This window comes from Ornithodoros turicata, chromosome 10, assembly GCF_037126465.1.
Source record: "Ornithodoros turicata isolate Travis chromosome 10, ASM3712646v1, whole genome shotgun sequence".
Classification (NCBI taxonomy): domain Eukaryota; kingdom Metazoa; phylum Arthropoda; class Arachnida; order Ixodida; family Argasidae; genus Ornithodoros; species Ornithodoros turicata.
In genome coordinates this window covers 19,808,011-19,822,761 of record NC_088210.1, presented here as the reverse complement: position 1 = coordinate 19,822,761, position 14,751 = coordinate 19,808,011, and the positions used below count along the sequence as shown (strand labels likewise).

Sequence of the window (14,751 nt, the reverse complement as noted above, 5' to 3'; positions counted from 1 at the left end):
CCTTGTTGCAGTCACTCAATGAACGTCAATTTACTCGTCAGAAGAAAAGGCCGCGGCCCATGCGGCGCCCCATGCCCTGCCTGTCGTACAGGAGGTTGAACTTGTTGACGAATTGGTTGAGGGTGTTGCACCCTTTAGTAAGGGTGCCCAGGTAGGTCATGAGGCCAACGTCGTTGCACTGGTTGTAGAAATTGGTCTGAAAGCCTGGAGAGCGTAGTACGGGCAGGCGGTGGCACAGCGCGAAGGCTTCTCGTAAGACTTCTTTGTTTCCGCCTCCACTTGCGACGCCGCGTACGTACTCCAAGATGAGACCCACCCTGCCGTGCAGCATCTTCACTGCACTGTGCTGCGCCTGCAGAAAGGAAATATTGATCGGCACCATATCGATTGGGGAATTGGAGGTACCTGTAGATGTTGGGCAACTAACGAACTTTCCCCAGCCTCCCCTGCTGCAGACATGCGAGCCATGTGGTCGAGGCCGATGCGCTCTGCCTCTTCGGTGGCAAGCGTGTAAGGCAGCTCCACAAAGAGCATGGTTGCTTCACCCTGAACCAGGTCGATGACAGACTCGTACATCGTTACCGGCAGTTCTGTGTGTCGTGCTTGCGGGTTAAGCTTGAGAAACACTGGGCTCTCGTTGATGCTGCACACCTGTTGATGTACCTTGATGTCGGACTCGCAGGGAGCCTCTCCAGTTGTGTACCAGCCCAAGAAGTCAAGTTCGCTGAACACCTGCAAGAGGGTTGTACAGTGGGTGTGAGGGTGTGGTGAAAGAGTCACAAAGGAGTGACCTCATGTACTTCGAAAGATGCTTGCGTACGTAGAGGAAGACGGGAAAACGGATACAAACAAAACTGTACACGTATATGTATACCTATGGTCCTCATATGTAATGTCTGTCTGTCTTTACCTTAAACTGAAGACTTAAATCATGCAGCTCGTTTTTGGCTGTCAGAGTAGAAATTTTTGTGAAAAACCAAACAGTTGTCAGATGCAAATACACGTACGACACCGGTGAGTGCAACCCCATTAGGAAAATTCTTCAACATTTCAGCAGAAGCACAATTGGAAAAGGCGGCCGTAACGCTGATGATAGGTAGAAGAGTATCTGTTTCTGGTAGGTTTTATGTTTTCTAACGTACTGAGGTACGTGCTGAGGCGCTTCTAGCACAACTGTCGGACATATACCTGTTTGAACTGCTGTTCTTTGGTTGTGTAGTAGTCCTTGTCAACGACTATGCTCCCATCAATGGTGTCAAACACCAGTTCGAAAGAATTCATTATGTCGATATTCCGTCCTTTCTGCTTTCCAATTAGAGCACCAATCACTTGTTGCGGCTTTCCCTCTTGAGCTCGTATACGGGTCCAGTGCTCCGATATGTTCATGATCACGAGTGGATGCAAGGAGACAGACACACTGCCTGTAGTCCCAGACGCTGCCATCACCTTGTTAGGCACTTCATCGACTTCCATGTCTGCAAGCCGCAAAATGGAAACAGCTAGTCGGAACGAAATTAGGAAAGAGGAGACCACTACACAGCACAATGTACACGGTTTCAAGAAGGGCACACGGATTCACCAATGTTCAGTCCCACCAAATTCGTAGTCTTGCTAGATGACACCGTGTTACTGCAGTCGAACACCGGAGTTTCCAGTGCAAGAACACTGGAACTGGTAATAGCGCGCTGACAACACTATTCTGCAACGAGACGACGAAGCGAAACCGTTCGAGCGATAGCGTCGCTGATGCTGAACATAGATGCTGAACGGCTGAAACCTGCTGAAACTGAAAGCTGACAGGTAGCGACAGCTGTTTCCGTTTCCGCTTTGAATGATAATGCCGCAATCGATGCTGCTGTGATAAAGTGACCAAAAATATTCACATTGAAATTGTGCGATTGTCACAATTAACAGCAAATCATGCAGGAAATAAATAACTTTACAGTTCATCATCTTTTTCACGATCGACGTCTGATTCTACTGACTCTACGGTCGTGGCTAGCTAGCACCTAGCACAGCGGTGGAGTACGAGCGGCGAAGGACCCGTGTAGTGCGTGGAATGTGAGAAAACAGGGTGGAAAAACAGCATAGAAGAAAAAGAAGCATTATTGCAAGTGCACGCAGCAGAAGCGCTGAGTTTCTTCGGTCTGAAAACCCCGTATGGAGCTCTAAGCGACTGTGTAGTTCTAGTTCTACGGTCTAACATGGCAACAGCAGTAGGCTTTCACGGTGATATTGGCGATATTGCTCTTGATCAAGGAACTGTTAAATCATTCGTCAATTTTTCACCAGAAGTTGAGAAGGCTATCCAACAGGTAAAGTTGCCTACTGCTTGTACTGCTGTCGTGGCATTATGTGGCAAAGTAATGACTTGAACCTGAATATGGGTTTGGATGATGCGCCAGTCCCGTGATCCAAATGAGTCTCGATATGTAAGTAGCTTGCGTGGTACATTTTTCTCGCAGGTGCTTCCCAGTAGTGACCCCCTTGACAGTCCTGATTTGAATGCAGTAGACTATATCAACACTCTCTTCCCAACTGAGCAATCCCTTTCCAACATAGATGAAGTCATTGCTCGGATGAATGCCAAAATAAGGTATTGACATGTGCGAATGTTAAGTGATAGCCTTGCTACATGTTTGTACATGCGTAGACGTCTGGATGAGGAAATCCACACTGTGGTGCGCGGCCAAACGAACGTTGGACGAGATGGGCGTCAAGCCCTCCAAGAGGCCCACAAAGCAATTCAACAGCTCTCCCTCTGCATCAAAGATATCAGAGAGAAGGCAGACAGATCAGAGCACATGGTGAAGGAGATAACGCGAGATATCAAGCAGCTGGACCATGCCAAGCGACACCTTACTGCATCTATCACGACGCTGAATCATTTGCACATGCTCGTGGAAGGTGTGAATGAACTTAGGTGAGCATCTTGATCTGCTGGCTTATGTTTGTAATACGACATTGAATTATGTTACAGACACCTGCAGCAGAAGCGCCACTATGGAGAAGTGGCTAACCTACTGCAAGGAGTGATGAACGTAGTTGAGCATTTCCATCCGTACATGGCCATCTCACAGATACGACACCTAGCTGAGGAGTATGCTTCTGCTTATTATATTCACCTGACACAGGGATAGTGTAGTCTTGAAACCCATGTGATCAGGCGGTTGCGCTTTCAGGGTAACCAGCATACGCTCGGACTTGGCAAAACAGATTTCAGCAGATTTCCACGAAGCCTTTGAAGGACCAAATGCAAAAGTAAGCGTGCCTGGCATTCTTTCGCCAAACTCATTGCTTTCTACCAGTGGTTAGGATGATCGCTTTCCGCTCAGAGACTTGGAGGTGACGTGGATTGGAATCCCCGCACTGGCCGTGCTGTCTGGGGTTTTCCCTGGGCTTTCCGGCAGGGACGCACACTTAACCCCCTTGTCCTCCATTCCTTCCTGCTGTCCTCTCTCCATCTGCCCACATCTGTATGCCGCTCATAGCCACGGTTGCTTTGCGGTGTGGAATCGAAAAAAAAAAAAAAATCATTGCTTTCTCTCTTCATTTATAAATCCTACGTCCTCATTGACTGGGTTCAGTGGTGTAGCCAGAAAAATATATCGGGTGGGGTTCTATGGGAACTTTACATGCGAGAGTGTATTTCGCCAAGGTACGATTTCCGGGGTGTTGAACCATTATACATACATTACATTATGTTACATACATAATACATACATTACATTACATATTTACATTACATAGCCCCTTTCTTTTTTGTTTCTGAGCCCTTGTTTGTCTTTGAGCTTACTTAACCTACATTGTGACTCGTGATCGTGCTGACTTATTTTTATATTTTGAGAACAGATCCATGTTTGTTGCTATGGTGTTTTCCCCCTTGCTATTTTTGTTCTTGTACGCTGTTATATTTGTATTGGTGCTGGAATACGCATACAGTTCTTATTCATTCTCGCATTTGTATGTACCTCCTTCCACGGCGAGTATACGTCAGAAGTACTACAAATAAATAAATAGCAGGAAGCATAGTGAAACATGCAAGAGGATACATACTGCTAATAATTTAGTGCAAGAGCTATAATATTTAATAATATATATATTTCCAGCACTTCACTCCTAGCCAGCAGCTTGCCGAAGCTTGTCTTGTCGTCTCTCTCTTGGAACCCAAAGTGAAGTGAGTTTATTGACCAATATGCTGTGTCATATTTCATTACCTCCATGGTGGTATGAAGGAGAGCTCAAACAGTGAGAGCACAGCTTACATCAGTTTGAGTCAGACAGTATGCAAAGATAATGCTCAGAAATGTCGAATGTCAAAGCTTGAGTAACTGAGCCCGATATCTCCCTGAATTTAGCATACTGGAAGTTTTTTCACCCAAATTTGCATGAACTTAGAGCACATGTTGATTTACCCAATTTTTACTCCTCAAATTTAGAAAAAAATATTTCCCGAACAGTTCAGGCTCTAATTATGAAGCACAGCTTACGAGCAAGTTTATGCATCACGACTCAAGGACAGCCCACTTGAAGTGCCCCTTGTCTAGTAGCAGAAAAAGCAGTAATCTGAAAAAGTTTCAGAAGTTCCTTAACCGACCTTGCATGCAAATTCACATGATAACCAAGTGCGGTTCGTGTAGGCAAGAACTGCTCAACTGGTTTGTGTCCCTGCAACTGGTGGAGTACCGTCACCTGTTCCAAGCCAACCAAGAAATGGCGTGGCTGGACCAACTGGAACGCCGTTATGCTTGGCTCAAGAAAAGCCTTCTGGCATTTGAAGACAAGTTTGGCCGCATGTTCCCTGTCGACTGGGAAGTGAGCGAATGCATAGCCGTGCAATTCTGCCACATTACAAGGTGAAAATGATTAATATCTTGGCATGCTGTGTATAATGTAGCTCACCAATTGAAAACGGTAGTCTGCCAATGAAAACGATGCCTGAGCCTTCCTGTTTGTTTGCTTCGCATTTTTTCTGTCTGAGCACAAAAAAGCTGTTGTATTCTTCCTGTATGCTGGAAAAGTTGGTGGTGGATATCATTTTTGTGAAAACACAGCTTTTCTGGCAATTCAAATAATACTTGCACCTCTGCGCCTGCTTGCACGAACGATTAAGAAGTTCCTCAGTGTGATACTCAGTAGCTTCGGCAGGCCACTACTCATGAGCAGCATCGAGGACAGTAGCAAGTGCCCGAAGGATTCCCAAAGCTGCTAAGGACGCTGCTGAGGAATCTCCTTAGTGTTCATACAAGCAGGCCCTGGTCTCTCTCACTTTTGTCATAATTGTGAAACATTCCAAAAAGAGAAGAGCACAAAAAACAGCAGATGACACGGATAAGCTGTCTGAGCTTGTCCGTGTCGTCTGCTGTTTTTTGTGCTCTTCCCTTTTTAGAATATGGACACATAACAGCACTCCCGTCTTAATACTCACATTGCAGAATGTGATGACTTTCTGCACAAAATTATCTCGTGGTGCACTGCATATATATTACATGCTCCCTATTGAACATGGGAGCCTTTCAAGGAGGCCACATAGCATTCCTGAAGATTAGACCTTCGCATGACAAAACTCACAGGGGAGAACTGGGCTGAATAGCAGTTCATGTGCAGCCTCCACTGTGCTGCTGTGCAATAATTTGTGTACCTTCCGTATGCATTTACTTTATTCAGTTACGTAGTATCTCACACATTATAAATGCTACAAGCATGCACACAGAGGAGCTGACGGTATGCTTGTACTCCGCTCACAGGAATGAGTTGAGCCAGCTGATGAAGAGTCGCGTGCATGACATGGACGTGCGCCTCCTGCTCCACGCCATTCAGACCACGAGCAATTTTGAGACCTTGCTCTCACACCGGTTCACGGGAGCAACGCTGGTACCTGGAGGCGCGGACACAACCAGTGTAGGCATTCCCTGTCTAGATGGTGTCAGAAAGGGAGGAAAGTGCTTTCTTTTTTTATATTTTTTTTTACGTTTTCTACAGGGCAGATTAGGGCAAGGAAACCCGTTTATGGAGGACAACAACCCGTTTTCACAGGACACCGATTCGAATACAGAGGAGGAGCAAATACCGCAGGTTAGCATCCTCATGTTTGTGGATATTTCAGTTGTTATGCCCCTGTCACACGGGGAGACTTCAATGATCATTAAAGCCAATGGCCATTGAAGATGCACATAGCGCCACCACGTGTGGGACGCGTCAACTTCTCTGAGAGCATTGGATCTAATGCACCCTGACAGGGTGACACATTACATACTAGGTGGAACTATGCACATGTTCAACGACTGTTGGTTTCAATGGCCATCGAAGACGCACGTAGCGCCACCAAATGTGGGACACGTCATCTTCTTTGAGAGCATAGGATCCAATGCACCCTGACAGGTTGACACGTTACACACTAGGTTGCTCTACACACATGTTCAATGGCCATTGGTTTCAACTCTCATTGAAGGCTGCCCGTGTGACAGGGTATTAGAAGAGTTGGCGCAAATTGACGACACATATGGATAGCAAGTAGACGAGACAAGACTGACTTTAAACTTTCATGCTCACTGTGTGGAGTCCTTGTTTGATGGCATCCGTGGCTTTTTTCTTGAAAGCGCCTGATGGGAGGACCACGGGTCAATATTCTTTCCACCAACAGTATATATTTGTAGGGGTTTTAGCGACTTGCCTGCTGAGATGCGCTAGGTTTAATGCTTACAAACCGAAATACTACAACATAACGGAAAATGTGGGTCTCCGTCACTTACGAAGTGCAGTGGCAGCAGCTGTTGTTTCCTAACGGTGTTGATGTATTCATGTAGGTACCAGTGACAAAGATGAAACCATTCCAAGGTATTATCTCCTCATGCTTCGAACAACACCTCAACATCTATGTGGAATCACAAGATAGGCAAGTAATTTGGGTATGACTGTGTCAAAATAGAGGCAAGTGCACAAATGGGCTTGTTGAAGAATTTGTAGTTTATGCAGCTCTTGTTGCAGTTACAAGAAGGTATGAATATAAATACCTCATAAGTAGGGAGTGACTTTTTCAGCTTAAATACCTTTCTCAGATTCGGGGGCGAAAATGGGGTGCTATTTTTAAATTTTGTGACCTACTAACGCTAATTCCTGAAGGCTTAGACAATGCTGACACATATGGGTGTACTGCTGGGAACGTAAGTGACCCATTCTTACATGTGTTACACGTGGTGGCCTTTGTTCGTCTTCAGTGGAAACTTTACTTGAGGATTTCATGGTGAGTGGAATTTGGGGGGAAATTGGGTTTAACCCAAATTGGTTGGCAGTCAGATTGGGGGGGAATAACCGGGCGGAAGTAGGTTTAACCTGAAAAAGTCGCTCCCTACTGAAAAGTAGATATATAAAAAAACATTGCTGAAATGGTGGCACAACTGAACACAATGCAAATAGCATGAATACAGAAATTGTGATGGAAGTACGTATCAGAATCGCAGAGCATCAAATGAACGAGCAAAACTTGGCAGTATGCTTCCTTCCTGGTACGAGTGACGAATTATCCGTCTTAAAAACAAGTAGCATGTTACAAAAGAACACACATACAACTGCGAGACTACACTAGACAAACGAATTGCAAGAGTTAATCTCAGTTACAAACAACTTGGTGGGGTTGCTCCATGTAATGCTCGGCAGTAAATTACACAAATTGTCGAACAGTGCTCTGTATTAATGACATTGTCATATTAATCAAAATAATAATTAATAAACCCAGCACTACTTTAATAAGTGCCAGTTGCATGGCAAGTATTCAAGTGCACATACCTAGTGTGTCACATGGTGTCACAAAGTTCTTGCACTTCCCTTGCAAATAGTTGCTACGTACCTGCAGGAGTCTTCGGCAGTTGGTGGAACAGTTTGCTACGGAACCTCCTCCAGCTGTTGATGCAGGTGTTGGTGTTCTGCCAAGCTGTGCCCAGCTCTTCGTCACTTACAAGAAGTGTCTAGTCCAGTGCAGCCAGCTAAGCACAGGGCAGCCACTCTTGGCACTAGCGCAGGTCTTCAAGCGCCATCTATCAGATTACGCCACTCGAGTACTGCAGGGGTCATTGCCGAAGTAAGTGTACTGTCCCTTATCGTGCCGTGATTTGAGAAAAGTCTTGCGAGTGACTTGTAAGTCTAACTAGATAATTTTTATGGTAACTAGCTATTGTAACTGACTTGCTACCACTTTTGGTTAAAGTAACTGTACAGTGTAGCTCTAACTAAGTTACTTGACTATTACAATATTTCCCAAAGTATCATTTTGTCGAGGCTTGAAATACCCTGCCATTTTTTCGCAAACAAGAATTCTACACATTTTGTCATCTCGTACAAAGCCAGGTCGACCTTAGACTAACTCCCACTGTGCTTGTTAGGGCCCATGGAAAATCCTCTGTTTATAACATACTATATAACTATGCTTGGACAGTACAAGTGCTGAAGCAAGGTGTGTGAGAGCTGTATTCCTTGATTTTTTTCCCTAAAAGTAACAAACTGTAACTTAAAAGTAACTATGGTACTTTAAAGGGAGATTTTGCAACAATAAAAAAAAATAGGTGAACGTGTTGCCCAACACAAACGACCCCCTCGATAACTAATAAACCTACGTGTTCATCTTGGAGGAGTTATAAATTTGTGAATGATGGCCACAGCGAATGGAAACCGAAATTTGGTGATATCACCCACATCGTGGCTACGGTGTTGTCTGCTAGCAGTCATCACCACTTCCGCCATGTAGCCAGATCTCTCGCCCCAACCACTTATGCAACATATTGACCCGACCATTATGTTGTCCATATCAACCGAATAGAAACAAATACACTTTAGAAAAATGTTTTCTTCCAAAACACTGGTCTGACAGTTGGGGCAAGGCAGACGGAGACCTAAAGCCCAGTGTTGCTTTCAAAACCATCCCGCTTCACAGAGGCGGTGCGCCCGCTTAGGAATAAATTCATTTGAATGAAATGTGCACAGGTCTGGAGGAAGATATTTCGTACAGAAGTTCCTGACAGCCAAAAGATTAAAGATGTACCACAACCTTCGTAGTGATTTTGTGACGGGGTCGCACTTTAACGCGGTAATACATGGTTCAAAAAGAGGAACAGTTACTTTACGGTTACTTTATTTAGTGACTTCCCCGTGACTGTTTGAGACTAAGTTACCTGCTTCATTACAGCAGAACAGGAAGCACAAGTAGCTCAGCTGCAGCCTTAATGCACAACTTCCAAAGCCTACTGAAAGAAGGAGAAACTCCACGACTAACCTCGTCGGAAGTGTGTCACGTCTGCGGAGTGTTAGGCACGGCGGAGTACTGCCTGGAAACGACGCAACAGCTTGAGGGAAAGCTGAAGGAGAAAATAGCCTCACACCTGTCATCCGAGATAACCATGGCTGACGAGCAGAACCTCTTTCACAAGTAAGTACGGTCGACCATCGTTTTTGTGTGGGGAGGAGGGGGGTTTCCACCAAAAACGTCCGCATAGTGGAGGGTTCGGAAAAATGAAGCTCGAGGGCAGAAGAGCCATCGGTTGTCAACAAAGCCCTCGTTTATTTGGGAGGACATAGGAAACTGTCCATCCTCATTTGCATAAAATTGCTACAGATATTCATCTCCAATAAACTCTTACCAATCGCGTTGACCTCCGACACTTTGGCTGACAAGGGGCAAGCATGGCCGAAGACACTGCTGAAAACTACAGAGCCTTTCCTTACGAATGGTGTCAGATGCCTGGACTGGTCAACGTGCAGTATGTATGTATGGGTGCAATGGGAAAATCCCCCAGTTTGTGGCCCCCACTTAATGAGATTAAGGGTTGCACACTGTTGACACTGTCTGTGAATCACAGCTGTAGCTGCCTTTGTGTCTTATAAATCTGAGGTCATTATCATCACCATCATCATTAGAAACAGAAAATATTATATGCCGTATTAAAACGTTTCAGAGTAATCGACAACTGCATCCAACTTCTGGTGCAAGACCTGGAAGCAGCCTGTGAACCACCACTGACAGCTATGGTCAAGGTCAGCAAAACAGTGACTGTAGTAGACCATCCTAGCGTTTGCTGACCAAGAGCGAGGGAGGCTCCGCCTCCTTGGTGCAGGCCAATAGGGGGACGCGGAGGGCAGGCACTTCCCAAGCCTCTGCTCTCGCCTAAGAGATGGTGCAGCGTTACCGTTGTTTCTTTAGTTGTTTCGCATGTCGCAGGGCTTCTGCTGGCTTCGCCGTCCGTCAACCGACATACGTACGACTCCTGCTTGACCTCGTTCCCATGTTGACGGGCGGCGAAGCCGTAGGTCAGATTGGTGCGCAATGGCAGAAGCCTTGCGGCAGGCAAAATAACGGTAGCTACACTCCTGTCTAAGCCTCGTTCAGCCGTTGGTTAGATTGGTGCGCCATGGCAGAAGTCTTGTCACTCACTAAACAACGGTAACGCTGTGCCATCTCTTAAGCGAGAGCAGAGGCTTGGGAAGAGCCTGCCCTCCACGTTCTCCTATTGGCCAGCATCCAGGAGGCTGAGCCTCCCTCGCTCTTGGTCAGCAAATGCAAGGATAGCCCTGTAGTATTGTTTAAAAGTGCAAGCCTGATAGGTCACGCATACATTCCTGATAGCTCATGGAAAGCATTGTCCACTTCAGACTCAGTGGGGCAGTGTGGAGACTGTAGGTGACCAGAGCAGCTACGTCACGGCTATCACGTCCCACCTGCGTCAAATGCTGCCACTCGTCCGTGACAATCTATCCAACTCGCGCAAGTACTTCACACAGTTCTGCGTCCGTTTTGCCAGGTAATATATTGCTACTGTACCAGCACGAGCGTTCCAAGATGGGGCTGAGGCAGGTTGTGGCCCTCCTTGGAGCTCCGAGGTCCAGTGTGAAAATTGTGTGCTCTTTACTATCTTTATGATGTGCGAGCCTTTATGATTTATACTTGGAGCCTGAAATTTTCGGGAAATATTTTTTTCTAAATTTGGGGAGTAAAAATCGGGTAAATAAGCGTGTGCTCTAAATTCATGCAAATTCAGGTGGAAAAGCTTTCAGTAGGCTAAATTCGGGGAGAAATCGGGCTCAGTTACTCAAACTAACTGAACTGGTTCAGTACAAATGGTGATTTTGCTTCGTTTGCTACCAAACAAGTTAGTGTGAATTCCTACAGACGTCTCAGTGATTTTGCCGGATAAGAATCGGGTTTCACCTAAAGAGGCAACCTTCAATTCGGGGTGCAAATTCGGGGAAGAATCTGGTTAAAACTTCAGGCTCTATTTGTACTCAGATGTCGTCGTTGTTACTCTGAACCTTATCTGCTTGATCCTCTGCATATCAGAGGTTTCTGTTGTCCTCATTCTCTGGTCCAGTGTCTATTGGTTGCATGCTTTGCCACCCCTTGGAAGCTCTTTGCCCTCTCCTGGAAAAAATCCTGTGGACACTCGTGGCCACCAGTTGACTTATTTGTGCCTAATGTTAATGTGGATCCTTCGTCTGACCAGCTCGTTCATACCAAAGCTGATCCAGCAACTTTTCAAGTGCAAGCCAGTTTCTCCCGTGGGTGCTGAACAGGTAGGGACCTAGTACCAATATATGGGGCACGGACATACTAAGTATTTGTGCTGTGCAGTTACTTCTGGACACTCACATGCTCAAGACTGTGTTGCTGGACTTGCCGTTACTAGGCTCTCAGGTCAGCAGGAAAGCCCCTGCAAGGTAGGACGACAACTGAAGCTATAGAACTAGTAGGATTCTGATACAGTGGCATAGATGGAGGCTAGCTGGTCGACAAACTCCATGATAAAAAAAAGCGTGGCCGACGAATAGACGAGGCACACAAGCGGCTCTAAATAGCAGCCTTTTTGTGTGTTTGTTAAAGTTGATTTGTGGTTCGAGCCGTGTCATCCATCGTTTTGTCGCTCAAGCTCATGCTTTTTCGTCATGGTCTAATAGGATTCGTGTGCATTAAGTTTTTTTTTTTTTTACTCTAATGCATATATGAATGAAGGAACAATGCCACTTCACTGAAATAATTTTGCCTCGATATTGCGAGTGTATTGATTGCTGACTGGTCTAAACTTTTGCTAGATCACATTGAAAAATAAATCTCTCTGTGCATAATGTAAAACCCCCCGAGACTAGGGAACACGAAGTCTCAAAGGACAGAGTCTCAAGACTTCGTGTTGTGTCTGTCTCTTCGTGTTCCCTAGTCTTGGGGGTTTTACATTATGCATCAACTTCACCAGCTCGCTTGCTTCTTAGCCATCTTTTAATTGTCTCTCTGCGCAGTTACACAAAGATTGTGGTAAAGGGCATGACCAAGGCTGAAATGCTCCTAAAAGTAGTCATGGCTCCTCACGACCCTCCTAAGGGCTTCGTGGAAAACTACCTCAGACTGCTTCCAGACTCTGACCCTCAAGAGTTCCAAAAGGTCCTCGACATGAAGGTAATGACACCTAACACGATTGACAAAAATACTGTTTGTTATTTTCACTGTCATACACAGTCCAGCCAGCTCAGTGGCACATTTATTTTCATAAGTCCTATTAATTAATTGTCCACACCCATACTATTTTATTTAGGGCATCAAACGCAGCGAGCAGAGCCAGATGGTGGACATCTTCAGGACGCACCTGCCACCTGCAAGAGCAACGGGAGAAGGTGGAACAGCTGCCCAGCTTCTCACAGCTCTGACCGCAGCAGGTGCACATCAACAGGAAGGAAGCCGCATTCGATGCCTCGAGAAGCTCATCAAGAAAAGGCTGTAGCGCGGACCTCACTTGAGGGTGATGCTGACGATGCGCACGTCGTCATAAGGCTTGTCCGTTTTCGGATGGGTGCGAACGGTGCTGATGTTCTGCACGGACTCCATGCCCCTGGTGACGCGGCCGAATACGGTGTGCTTGTTGTCCAGCCACGGTGCCGGGATGACAGTAAGAAAGAACTGCGAGCCGTTTGTGTTGGGTCCCGCATTTGCCATGCTCAGGGTGTAGGGCCGGTCGTGTTTCAGAGTGGGGTGAAACTCGTCCTCAAACTCCCCTCCCCAAATGGACTCTCCGCCGGTGCCCGTGCCGGTCGGGTCACCCGTCTGCACCATGAACCCTTTGATGACTCGGTGGAACAGGTGGCCGTTGTAGTAGCCGTTTTTCGCGTGCACGCAGAAGTTTTCCACCGTACGCGGGCACTCCTTCACGAATAAAGAACACTGTATATCTCCCATTGTTGTGTGAATGATGGCTGTGGGGAAAAGGCGCTGCGTTACACTGGAGGCCTGAGTGGCCGACATTATGTCTTCCTTGGAGGGGCGTTCGTTGAACACGTCCCGTTCCTCGGCTTTAGATTCGTCGGGTTCCCTCCGGCTGAACAAATAAAAACGGTTCTTTTTGAAAGCACTGCACACCAAGGTCGGATCTGGCTGGGCTGCAGCATCCAACGTTGGGTTGTCGGACGCGCACATTTCAACCGTAGGTGCTGCTCTCTCACCGGCCACTCCCTGAAAGAGTGCGATGTGCAGGGGTCGAATGTTCTCGTTCTTACCCAACAAGCGTACACACGTTCGGCTGTGCAGGTTGATCACCTTAATACCTAGCAGTGTGGCGTACATCAGAAAGTGGCCACTGTCGTCGTAGGCTAGATTGCAATAAAGGAACGATTCGGACTTCTCTAGATCACGCTCGGCAGCCATCCTGCGTCCAAATTCCATGTCGGGCAACTGCTGTTGCATCTGCTGCAACTGGGAAAGTTGTTGCAGACCTTCATCGAGCACTAGGACGAGCTTGCCCGTAAGGAACCGGAACACTCTGACTTTCCTGTCGGTAGCCATGGTTGCAAAGTGATAGCCGTCGGGCGAGAATGTCAGTCCCGTAAGGTAGGTTTTGGCTTTGACGAACTCGTAGAGGTCTGTATCTAGCTTCGACTGGAACTCTACGTGTTTGGGAAAACCAAAATCTCCCCTCTGACCAGTCCAATACTCCACTATCCCTTGCTTGTCAACAGATATTGCAGTGTCGAACTTGGGATTGTATTTAATTATCGTAACGGGTGACCGATGAAGATCGAGAAGACCTTTGGCCGGCCCTTCCATCGGAGCTTCTTCGGACCCCCGTCCGTCGTAAACATAGATCGCTCCCGTTTCTGCGTCAGACACTGCAACAGCAGCGATTGGATCACTTTGGCCGTACACCCACTCACAACGGCCAGGACTGTAAGGAAGCTTCATCATGTTGATGAGGTCGAAATTGACAATATCGAAAACCTTGAGAGTCTTGTCACTAGAAACCGAGCTAAGGAACAGGCCTGTGCAGTTGGCTGCCAGGTCTTGAACATTTCCTAGGTGGGTGCGGAAGTGTTTAACGAACTCGATTCCTTCTTCTCTTTTCTTCCAAAATTTGATGTGACCGTCACAGCTCGCTGTGATCACGAAGTCCGTCTTGGTAACAATAACGTGGGTGACTGTATCTCGATGCATGTAACTCTTTTCGTACGCTTCCGCGCACGGTAGGTTTTCAAGGTACACACGTTCGAGTGGAAGAACTCTTCTCCTTTTTCGCGGTATGGCTTCCGAAGGTAAAGGGCCGATAACGTCATCCTGAGAATCTTCGTCCTTCGCGCTATCAACTTCTATCTTGTGCTTCTCCGCCATTTTGACGCTCATGTGTCCCGGTACTGCAAAAAAGAATTGCGAAATGTATTCTTCACGAGTAAACAGTTCAGATATAAAGTGTACATTTTATCTACGTTTTATAAATTTGAAATTCTCATTTAGAT

General features: G+C 46.5%; 3 protein-coding genes across 4 annotated transcripts; 1 reads left to right on the top strand and 2 right to left on the bottom strand.

The window, feature by feature from the left end:
* Positions 1–2: 2 nt before the first annotated feature.
* LOC135370894 (COP9 signalosome complex subunit 6-like) lies at positions 3–1,793 on the bottom strand. The gene is made up of 3 exons (XM_064604798.1): positions 1,189–1,793; positions 406–732; positions 3–352 (listed from the first exon to the last, which is right to left on the bottom strand). The coding sequence occupies exons 1-3, from the start codon at positions 1,471–1,473 to the stop codon at positions 38–40; spliced, it is 927 nt and encodes a 308-aa protein (XP_064460868.1). The 5' UTR covers positions 1,474–1,793; the 3' UTR covers positions 3–37.
* A 200-nt stretch (positions 1,794–1,993) lies between these two features.
* Positions 1,994–13,203, top strand: LOC135370892 (vacuolar protein sorting-associated protein 53 homolog). Of its 2 annotated transcripts, none has more exons than XM_064604795.1 (18): positions 1,994–2,315; positions 2,466–2,596; positions 2,654–2,923; positions 2,981–3,100; positions 3,183–3,261; positions 4,110–4,177; positions 4,641–4,856; positions 5,748–5,901; positions 5,983–6,075; positions 6,807–6,895; positions 7,853–8,077; positions 9,182–9,418; positions 9,945–10,023; positions 10,639–10,787; positions 11,487–11,556; positions 11,615–11,700; positions 12,274–12,430; positions 12,567–13,203. In XM_064604795.1, exons 1-18 carry the CDS (start codon positions 2,205–2,207, stop codon positions 12,750–12,752), a joined length of 2,520 nt encoding a protein of 839 aa, XP_064460865.1. In that variant the 5' UTR covers positions 1,994–2,204; the 3' UTR covers positions 12,753–13,203. The 2 variants fall into 2 exon arrangements, with proteins under 2 accessions (XP_064460865.1, XP_064460864.1); XM_064604794.1 differs by having other exon boundaries at positions 1,995–2,315; positions 9,179–9,418.
* On the bottom strand, positions 12,450–14,638 carry LOC135370893 (peptidylprolyl isomerase domain and WD repeat-containing protein 1-like). Its single transcript, XM_064604796.1, has one exon. The coding sequence runs from the start codon at positions 14,636–14,638 to the stop codon at positions 12,761–12,763; it is 1,878 nt and encodes a 625-aa protein (XP_064460866.1). The 3' UTR covers positions 12,450–12,760.
* Between the last annotated feature and the right edge of the window lie 113 nt (positions 14,639–14,751).

What these genes read in the sequence shown, in the direction of transcription:
- LOC135370894 (XM_064604798.1), bottom strand. Translation starts at nt 1,473, where the DNA reads ATGGAAGTCGATGAAGTGCCTAACAAGGTGATGGCAGCGTCTGGGACT. An exon ending in AAGAACAGCAGTTCAAACAG is followed by an intron (nt 733 to 1,188) that starts GTATATGTCCGA and finishes ACCCTCTTGCAG; the next exon opens with GTGTTCAGCGAACTTGACTT. An exon ending in TAGTTGCCCAACATCTACAG is followed by an intron (nt 353 to 405) that starts GTACCTCCAATT and finishes TCCTTTCTGCAG; the next exon opens with GCGCAGCACAGTGCAGTGAA.
- LOC135370892 (XM_064604794.1), top strand. Translation starts at nt 2,205, where the DNA reads ATGGCAACAGCAGTAGGCTTTCACGGTGATATTGGCGATATTGCTCTT. An exon ending in GAGGCGCGGACACAACCAGT is followed by an intron (nt 5,902 to 5,982) that starts GTAGGCATTCCC and finishes CGTTTTCTACAG; the next exon opens with GGCAGATTAGGGCAAGGAAA. An exon ending in AGCAGGAAAGCCCCTGCAAG is followed by an intron (nt 11,701 to 12,273) that starts GTAGGACGACAA and finishes CTCTCTGCGCAG; the next exon opens with TTACACAAAGATTGTGGTAA.
- LOC135370893 (XM_064604796.1), bottom strand. Translation starts at nt 14,638, where the DNA reads ATGAGCGTCAAAATGGCGGAGAAGCACAAGATAGAAGTTGATAGCGCG.